Below are 10,582 nucleotides of genomic sequence, written 5' to 3' on the forward strand. Positions count from 1 at the left end.
GCGGAGAAATCGGTAAACTCAACGGAGTTAATTCAGAAAAATACCAAAAAAAATTGTTTGTAGGATATACAATACTCTCTTTATTTCTCATCATTCATTTACATTATCTACTCCCGCACACACGTGTATCTTAAGAGCCCCTCCTAAAGGGGGTCTTACTAGTAACCTGATGTCAGCAGTACAGTGAAGATAGTAGTCTACATGTTAGTTCATAATAATAACAGCTCAAGATCACAAGAAACCACAGATCCCGGCGCCACTGACGAAGACCCAGTCGCGCAACTCGATCCATCTCACCCGATCTCACCCTGGCCAAGTTGAGCGCGTAAATACCACGAAGGGGTTAAATTTATCTATTAATAGAATATTCAAATAAGATTGCCGTCATGTAGATGCACCGCCTGACCATGCTCCACACATAGATAACGCATGCGCAGTAGCAGCATCTTAAATGGAGAATTGGTCACGTGAGGGTCTGGGCGGCGATCATCAAAGCGGGTCCCACGAGCAACCAAAAGGTTCCCAGCAGCGATCGCGCTCTCCGAACCTGCTCCACGGCAGCCACGATTCAGTACATGAGTCTTTTTCTTTCCTTCAAACATCGCCCAGAAACAACCTAAAAGTATATTTGAATGGTAAGATCGATGCTTGTAGTCATTTAGGAATAGTTGGTTAAGGTGCTTAAACGTCCAAAAACCGGTCCGGTCAAATAATCGTAGTGTTCGACGTGATGGCAGTTTGACATTGAAAGTTGATTTTTTTCAAAAACTTCGATTTGATAGGCTTCCCTTACTTGTTACAGCTTACATAATACCAAAGCCGGATTAGTTCCAAAAAACCTTTAACTTAAAAACCAGTTACATAGCCTTTATTTCGGCAGCTGTAGATCAGGCACCAGTCTACCAATGTAGATGGTTCTTACACCACTGAGCTGCATTTGCTCTCTACTACCCAATGGCATTTACTTCTTAGTCTTTCAGTTAGGCAATTCATCACCATGTTGCGTTATATGTACGGCTGTTTTTTCAACTGAGACCAATTTTGAGGCAATGGTTCTGTTGTGTTGTGCCGCTAGTGGTACACCCACATGAATAAGTAATGAGTGTTGCCATGGTAGAGATTAGGCCAATCCAGTAGGTGGGTAGTATATGGAAATTAGCAACAATAGCTCACAGTGTTTAAAAATAGAATATACTTTGATTAGTTTCCTGTTGTACTCTCAACAACGAGATTACAAGTATTACATGTGAAAATGATTGGTTGACCGTAGAGGATAATAATAATAATAATAAGTGCTGATATAGCGCACTAAGTTTCAATGAAACCTCAGTGCGCTTTACAATAGAAAACATTATTGATTTTAAAACATTTTTAAAACAACATTTAAAAGGATTTAAAAAGGTGGGTTTTAACCGCGACCTTGAAGCTGTTCACCGAACCAGCACACCCTGATGTGTAGGGGAGATCGTTCCACAGAAGGGGAGCGGCGACTGAGTATGCCCTAGCACCGTAGAACTGTGTTTTGTAACGAGGAGTAACGATCAGCCCCATTGACGAGGAACGTAAAGTTCGTGCTGGCTGGTGGGCAACCAAAAGGTCGTCAAGGTATTTTGGTGTAAGTCCATTAAAACATTGTATGCTAAGAACAGAAATTCTAAATCACATTATCAATATCATAATACTATAAGGCGGCTCGATAAAGTGCCATTTGGGGGTAGTGTTTCGTCTCGAAAATTTGCACGTTTGCAGGTGTATCCTGATGCAACGTTATGTTTATTTTCGGAAATTTACTTCAGCGGAGCAGTAATGAGGGATTTTTAATCGGACACTGTCAATTCTCCTTACCACTCACAGAAGCCAAGCCATTGCTGTTTAGTTATGCAGGGGATTAATCAATTACCTGCACTCCCTGTGGGGTGAGTAACACTACCTGTTGAACAGCTGGCTGTAGGGGGATGATTGGAACAGCCTGTACCTGTTGACCTGCTGAACCAAGGTTAATGTTATTTTCAATCCACGATTGCAGGTCACCTGATCTTCGAGATTTCGCGGGGAAAGAAATTGTAAACAAACGTATGTGTCCAGTTCAAATGTCAACAAAAATGTATTTTTGGTACTTTTGGTTGCTTGACTTGGGTTTTCCCGCAGTAAGGAGCTGGGATCAAATTGGTGGTCTATTGTCTATGGGTGCTGTGTTAGCCAGAGCTAGCCCTTGATTATGAAGGGATTTTCAAATGAAGGTTACCATGGTCTGTTTATGTGCTCACCACAGCTTTCAATACTTGATGTATCTGAAGAGGCACTCTGAACTTGGCATGGCCTTATCAAGGAGCTGCTCACGGTGCTGAACTTCTAGCTTGCCTGTCGAGTAAGTGCCTTGTCCGAGACCTTGCTACATGTAGGAGGAGCACGCATTTTAAAGTTATAGTAGTGACTGATAGTGCAATTGGTTCGAGCCATTTGGAGGCCGACATTAGATTTTCATTGCAATTCAATCTATTCAATTAGGTATAGCCCATTTGAACCTGCCTGGGCTACGGGTACAATGCTGGTAATGATATAATGGGCTAAACAGAGTGAGTCTTGGCAACAATAATCAACAGAATACTATTTGCTATGTAATCAAGTGATCACCCGTGCGCAATGACCCCCTTGAATCTGACACTGACCGTCGCGAATCGAGGCTATAATATAATGATATAATGGGCTAAACAGAGCGAGACTTGGCAACAATAATCAACAGAATGCTATTTGCTATGTAATCAAGTAAGCTGTATGAGATGATCCCCAATCCGTACAGACCGGCGTCCATTCATGGCATTCCCGTGCGCAATGACCCCCTTGAATCTGCCACCGACCGTCGCGGATCGAGGCTACAATAGGCCTATAATGATATATGGGCTGAACAGAGTGAGACTTGGCAACAATAATCAACATGGGGTGTAGTCATCTTGCTCCACGGCAGCCACGATTCAGTAGATGAGTCTTTTTCTTTCCTTCAAACATCGCCCATAAACAACCTAAATGTACATTTGAATGGTAAGAGCGAGGCTTGTTGTCATTTAGGAATAGTTGGTTAAGGTGCTTAAACGTCCAAAAACCGGTCCGGTCAAAATAATATAGTGTTCGATGTGATGGCAGTTTGACTTTGAAAGTTGATTTTTTTTTCAAAAACTTCGATTTGATAGGCTTCCCTTACTTGTTACAGCTTACATAATACCAAAGCCGGATTAGTTCCAAAAAACCTTTAACTTAAAAACCAGTTACATAGCCTTTATTTCGGCAGCTGCAGATCAGGCACCAGTCTACCGATTTAGATGGTTCTTACACCACTGAGCTGCATTTGCTCTCTACTACCCAATGGCATTTACTTCTTAGTCTTTCAGTTAAGCAATTCATCACCATGTTGCGTTATATGTACGGCTGTTTTTTCAACTGAGACCAATTTTGAGGCAATGGTTCTGTTGTGTTGTGCCGCTAGTGGTACACCCACATGAATAAGTAATGAGTGTTGCCATGGTAGAGATTAGGCCAATCCAGTAGGTGGGTAGTATATGGAAAGAGCAATAATAGCTCACAGTGTTTAAAAATAGAGTCTACTTTGATTAGTTTCCTTTTGTACTTCTCAACAACATTGGAGTATACTCCAAGCAACAACAAAATTACAAGTAATACTTAGTAGGAAAGAAAAGCACGCGACCTAACGCCAACCTATTTATGTAAAGTGATAATTAGAAGGTATATAGTTCAGGAAATGTTAATAAATAATCTTTTTTTATCGTGTTTTGAGAGCATTTTTAATTGCCTGCGTCACAGAGTCTCTGCAAGGGTAATTTTTACCACCGTAGTCTCGCGCAGCCAGACCTTCTTCACTTATTAGTCTGGCGCAAGCCAGGTGTTCTTTGTACTAGACGTTTTCCACCACAATGTATCTGGGCCGCAGAAACCCTGCGCAAGATTACCTCGAACTGGAGCTAAGAATAGATTATGCTAATGAGCATACTTCCTCATTGAGTTTTCCCAGAATGGTGCATATCGCGCGAAGCTACTTAGCCTAGTACCATTAGGCCCCGCGTGGTGGCGCTGAGGCGGCCGCTGCAATCAAGAGAGTGGTTGAGTCACTCTAGAAGCTACTTGGTCATTACAAATGACGGACCTGACGAAAATTGCTTACATTATACATAAGCATATACCCATGGAGCGGGCAAAGTTGAAATGTATTATACATTAGTTAAATGGGCACGATGATTGAGCTACATTAAATTTCTAACGTTACTGAAGTTTTATTAAAGGTTAAACACGAAATTAACTGCATTTAGGGACTTATTGCTGCTATCTACATGCAACCCCCAATAGATTGATTGGAGTACGCTATTTTGCACAATGCATTGAGACCAGTGACAGCAGGTCCCGTTCCAAATAAGGCCCTCACATATTAGGCATATCACCTACCCACTCCCGTACCCAATGCCACTGTCGGACCAAAGCCAGGCGCATGGAGAGATGCAGAACGCAATTCAAACTGACAACATCAGTCAGTAAAGAATAAAACAAAGAGCAAGCGCTGGCCACTGTACATATTTTGTCCATCCTGGCATAACTGTTTATTTACATTATACATATAACGACACCACAATACCCCCTCACACTCAGAAACCACAAACGCCCACCCCTTCCTGCTACCTTAATACTTCTGGATCTTCTGTAAAGGCTTACACTACAGACAAATTAGAAGAAGTTTGTTTTGGCACTGCAGACCACTGCGTTTCACAATGAACGAAGGGTCGCCGTGAAAAGTTCTCGTTCCTTTTCCACAACTCGATTACTTCTGCCTTCTTCCAGGCTACGTGGGGTTACCACGATTTGATTACAAGGACGTAGTCAAAGCCGAAACATTTCCAAAATCTTTCTCAAAACTGTTTAATCAAGCAAAGGCATCAGTATTAAATACAAATTTCCTAACTGCATGCAATTACAAAATTATGAAACTATTCGCATGGTATGAATAAGCAATTTTTCATGATCGGACAATTTGGACAGCAAATATCTTCCCTAACCCCATTAAAATTATAGTAAACTATACGGAACAAAATTGACTGCTTCTCAATAGACACTCTTAGGCACGAAATCGCGCATCCCCGACAAAATTATTTCCGCTGAATGATACTAAATCATTCGATACACCACGTTAACAACATAATAACTACATGTAATTCAGTTATTATCCAATTAAAAATGTACAAAGATTGCTGTCCAATAGTCCGATATCGCAGCATGCAGAAATTAAAGGGCCGATATTTGCTATATCCCGGAGGTATACTTTACAGCCGTGTCTCTAGGCATTGTCCGAAGTCCACTAAGGCCTTCTGTCGAGTTCTGAGTGTGCGCATTTGATTTTTTTGGTACTGATTCGTCTTCTTCGAATTCGTCTATTTGAAAAAAGGTTTCCGGGTGTGTTTCACGGGCACATACTATCAAAGTACAAGAATCTTTACAAAGTATACGAGAGTGTTTGTTTCATCGGCAGGTCCAGCTACAGGTAACCATGGCCCTCATCAGATTCGGAAGGCTTGCCTCGTCCACAGTTCGAGGCTTGGCACCTCGTCGTGGAATGCGGACCACACCTCTAAGGGCTGCTGCAGCTTCCAGTGATGATCGTCCAAGGACCCAGAACATGTGTCAAGGAGAAAAGGTGAGTAGCATTGTGCTTCAATCAAACAGTTATCATCTACTACTCATTTAATCTCAAATACTTCGTATAGCTCAAGGACACTCCAAGAGACCTAAGATACACCAAACCAAACGCCGGACATCTGACCAACAAGGAAATCGGTATACAATACAAATCACGTTTTTGGGTAAGGTGTTCATGCTCAATAGAGCGAACCACCACTGTACTATCCTAATATGCGCTCCAATTTTTGTGGTAAATGTTCTGGCTCCCATGCGAAACCCTACCAACACACACGTTCATTATAATACACAGCATCACCTCTCTTGACTGCACCACTGCACCCACTGCGATATGTTACTGCACTATAACTATTACTTGGGAAAACTCAACGGAGCTTTATCTCCACCAAATAGCTGACCCCATGCGCCGCTCAGCATATTCTATAAGGCAAGGGTCCAATTTTGGACCAAGATACCTTCTTTGATGATGATGATGGTGATGAGTTAAACAATTAGCCATACTCTCATGTCTCCCTCTAGCATAACAACATATTTATTCACTCACTGCTGCACCCCAAAAAGAGGCAACGGCTAATATATACCACTTGGTGGTCTTCAGGTGAGTTTGTTCTCGAAGTCCGAAGTCGAGAATCGCCTTGGGAAACTCCGGGCCTACATGGCGCAGAATGAGATCGGCGCATGCGTGATGACGTCATATCCCAACATCAACTACTTTAGCGGCGGATTTCAATTCTGTTATTTTGGGCGTGACTACGGGTTAGTGATCACTCCCGATAAGGTTACGACTGTCTCAGCCGGTATTGATGGCGGTCAGCCGTGGCGACGTTCATATGGCGACTGCATCACATACACTGATTGGCGGAATGATAACTACTACTTCTGCGTCAAGAAACTTCTCGAAGGCGTCAAGGGGAAAATCGGCATCGAGTTCGACCACGTGAACCTTGACAACTACAAGAGATTGGACAATACTCTGCCTGATAACCCAAAAGTTGACGTTGGCCTCCCAACGCAGAAGATGCGCATGATCAAGTCTGCAGAAGAGATTGATATCATCCGGCAGGGGGCGCGGATTTGTGATATAGGTGGCGCTGCAATAGTTGAGGCTTTAAAGGAGGATGTTCCAGAGCATGAGGTTGCTCTTGCTTCCACTAGGGCTATGGTGAGAGAGATTGCCAAGACGTATCCTAACAGCGAATTGCTCGACAGTAAGTTGGCCTGTTGATGTCACATTTTGCAAATATTAACTAACAGCACGTCTTTGTAATTAAAGAGTTGTTTTCTCAGGCTTCCTTCCCAAGATCTAAATCGAAAATTTCCATTGGTTGATATGCATTGCACCACCTGTTAAGTGATACTGCTGAAGGACTAACACCTCGTTGACATACATGTTATCACTTTCAGCATGGACCTGGTTCCAGTCTGGCATCAACACAGATGGTGCCCACAACCCTGTGACATCACGGAGGGTCCAGAAGGGAGACATCCTCAGTCTTAGCTGCTTCCCGATGATTCAAGGGTAAGTGAAATATAACCAACAACACATACTTTTCACTTGACCCCACATCCGCTCTTCTGAGAGCGTGACCACCTCTATCCCAACACACCAAGGGCTTTCACTGTCTTTGGTGATCATCTCGAGTTCGTGCCAAAAGTAGCTCATGATTTTCATGTCGCTCTCAAAGTCCTGTCGACAGCTGTTGCGATGTTTTCTCTTCAAACTCCCGTTTTTTGCCACCAGAAAAGGTATCCCCCCCCATCATCTCTCTGCGATGTCCTGGAATAGTCCATGGTTGTGCCGTTTCGTACAATGCCGGTATAGCGCTTTTGGCTGTTCCCGGCCTCATTGTTAATGGGGAACGCTAAAACACAGGTTGGCATGGTTCTCCAGGTTTTCCCATACTGAGAAGTCACTGTCTCTCGAGATGTCTTGTCTCCAATGTCTTGTCTATTGTATGGAAGCACTCATATATGGGGAATAACCAAAGTCGTTACACCTGGAACTTGGGATGTGGAAATCATGTTGTTACATCATTGGCATTGTAGAGCGTAAGGCATAACCAACAGAGAGATTCACTTAATCAAACGCTTCAAGCACGTCTCACCACATTTGCCCTCTTCCAGGTACTACACCGCCCTTGAGCGCACCCTATTCCTGAACCACGCCACCGACGAGAATATCGATATCTGGGAAAAAAACTGCCAGGTTCATCGAAGAGGCCTTGAGCTGATCCGCCCAGGAGCCAAGTGTTCCGAGATCGCCCACGAACTGAACGACATTTACAGGCAGGTCGGCCTCCTGAAGTACAGAAGCTTTGGCTATGGCCACTCGTTTGGCGTGCTGTCCCATTACTACGGGCGAGAGGGTGGTAAGGCTATATTCTTTTCGACCTTGACAGTCTTGGCAAGGTCAGCCGTCTTGCGAGTTGTTGCCTAATGGGGCTGACATACGTCGAAGTCACTCGATTCGACCATGCTACTAGGAGGTGCCACGGTATAACCTGATCAATCTGTTCGATGGAGCTCGTTCGAGCTATGCCAACACGCGGTTGAATATCTAAACGTCATGATTACGTTTACTCTCTTGCCGATTCAGACCTATCGACTCTCATGAATGGCTGTTCCGTGGGGGTCGATCTTATTAGGATTGCCCTGATAACTCTTTGATAAGACAGTAGAACAATAGAAACTTAGGCCTAGGTGCGAGCGGGCTTTGTTTAAAGACAACAGAGCCGTAATTCTTTTAACTGCAAGGTATGGGGCAAACTAACGTAATGCTTATAATTGATGTCATAATGAATCTAGGCTTAGAAGGTTTTACTACATTGTCATAATGCATTGCCACTTCACATAAAGACCCATGCACAGGATGACATAATGCGGAGGCTGTATACGATTTTGTTTTTTACAGGTTTGGAGCTGAGGGAACACATCGACACCGTGCTGGCACCTAACATGGTGATGGCGATGGTACCGATGGTGATGATCCCTGAGGGTCAGCCGGGAGCCGGCGGGTACAGGGAACACGACATTCTCATCGTGAAGGAAGACGGCGCGGAGAATATCACAAAGTTTCCCTTTGGACCGGAGAAACTTATCATCAAAGCATGAGTGGGTCGCAATCATTTGTATCTTTTGCGAATAGGAGCTGGAATTCGAGTTATCGTCAATGTTGAATATGGCAACTGTCATTCTGGTTTCTAGGGCCGGTGTAGAAGTTTAAAATGTCCTAGGATAAAATGTCCGGGAACAAAGGATTCTATTATGCGCTGAGCTATTGACGGTCATTGGGAACCGTATGTGTTGCCCTCTGGTCGGACAGTTTGACCTCTACACAGGACATGTGTCAACTGCCAGAAATGACACAGGTCATGTGTAGTAGGCGAACATTTCCCCCTGGAAAGTGTCCAGCGTTATTCCTTTCTGGCGGATTATGGTACATTGCTGCATAACCGCATAACAGAATCCTTTGTTTACCGGCCGACATTCTATCCTTTGACATGTAAAACGTCATCGCCGGAAGTAACTTGTGTGTATCAATAAACTTATCAAGTGGAGTCATGTTTTCAGTGTATGATCAATCGATTATGTCAGCCAACCCCACCTGCTAGCGCCTGGTCAATCCTTTGATCGGCCGGTTTCCATTGAAAGCGCATCATTTAAAGAGATCCATTCGTGGCACCAGTCATTATTTAGACCAGCTAAACGTAGTAAAAATAACTAAGTAAAGAGACAATATATAAATTGAAATCAGGACTATGAATGTTTCTTGTTTACCGGCTCATTGGTAAACTATCGAGGACACTTTTCTTGGATGCAGACATGTGCATGTTTACTCCATATTTGATGCTACGAAATTCCACAGTGTATATTGGAACGGATGTTTAATCTGAAATACAGTTTGTTTGAATGTGATTGATTTACCTATAGTTTAGGTCAACTTGTATGATTTTACACATACAATCTTTTAATTTTTCAACTATCGTCATCGAAATGTTTGATAGTTATACGGTGTGCAGCTGATGCTCCCCTAGGTTTCATCAGTGAGGGGGTATGTTGAGGAGAAAAATACTTTTTCAAGTTTAGTTTTTAGGGTCATCACCAACGTACCAACATCTTTAGTGTGACGACCGGACATGCCTTTGAACTTTCCGAGAATTGTTTGTCTCTTTAAAGATGACCATCCTCCTGTTAGTGTTAGTAGCGTACCTTAGTATGTTTTTTATTCAATTAGTCATAATATTCTTAGAATCGGTTGTTTCGTACCTCGTGTCAGACTAGAATTTAGAGAGATTAGTTCAAGCGATTGACCAAGACGGTCATCTTATAAATTTCGGAATAAAATATCGATATAGTATACAGAATTTCACATTGATTTCGAGTTCGACTTTCGCATGAACAGTTAACCAGTCCCAAGGAAGATATTGGAAGGAATCAAGGACAATATTCGTTTCGTAATTTAGAAATCGGTCCTTCTCCTTCACATTATCAAATTGGTGATTACCTCATACAGTTATAAGAACTATGCCAGAATACATGGTTCGAAGGTCAACCATGCATTGAACTTTTGAGATATGTTGAATTTTGCACAAATCAGCGAAAATTGCACCAACTGGCACTGGACGGCATTTCAACACGGGGCCGACGCACATCCCAAGTTCAATGTACACATACGTCGGCAACAACATTAAATGCGTAGTTTCTTGTTAGTTGCCTATTGAGTAGCGCTCTAGGTTTTAGAAACTCAAAAAAACATGTCTTTGCCAAAACAACTGCTGAATCAACACTGACGTACTGTGAGGACCGAGAAATCAATGTTTTTAGGAACTACGGTTAGGGCTTGGCCGCGCATGAATACAAAAAAGTCCCCAATGAGACCTTAGCGTGT

At 43.0% G+C, this 10,582-nt stretch overlaps 1 protein-coding gene across 4 annotated transcripts; it reads left to right on the forward strand.

Moving 5' to 3' along the window:
- The first annotated feature begins 554 nt into the window (after nt 1-554).
- LOC135487634 (creatinase-like) lies at nt 555-10,063 on the forward strand. 4 transcript variants are annotated; one of them, XM_064771649.1, is made up of 6 exons: nt 555-635; nt 5,528-5,692; nt 6,293-6,902; nt 7,099-7,213; nt 7,819-8,063; nt 8,606-10,063. In XM_064771649.1, the coding sequence occupies exons 1-6, from the start codon at nt 633-635 to the stop codon at nt 8,803-8,805; spliced, it is 1,338 nt and encodes a 445-aa protein (XP_064627719.1). In that variant the 5' UTR covers nt 555-632; the 3' UTR covers nt 8,806-10,063. The 4 variants fall into 4 exon arrangements, with proteins under 4 accessions (XP_064627719.1, XP_064627722.1, XP_064627720.1 ...); XM_064771652.1 differs by lacking the exon at nt 555-635 and adding an exon at nt 1,326-1,401; XM_064771650.1 differs by lacking the exon at nt 555-635 and adding an exon at nt 2,925-3,039.
- Nucleotides 10,064-10,582: the final 519 nt, after the last annotated feature.

This window comes from Lineus longissimus, chromosome 5, assembly GCF_910592395.1.
Source record: "Lineus longissimus chromosome 5, tnLinLong1.2, whole genome shotgun sequence".
Classification (NCBI taxonomy): domain Eukaryota; kingdom Metazoa; phylum Nemertea; class Pilidiophora; order Heteronemertea; family Lineidae; genus Lineus; species Lineus longissimus.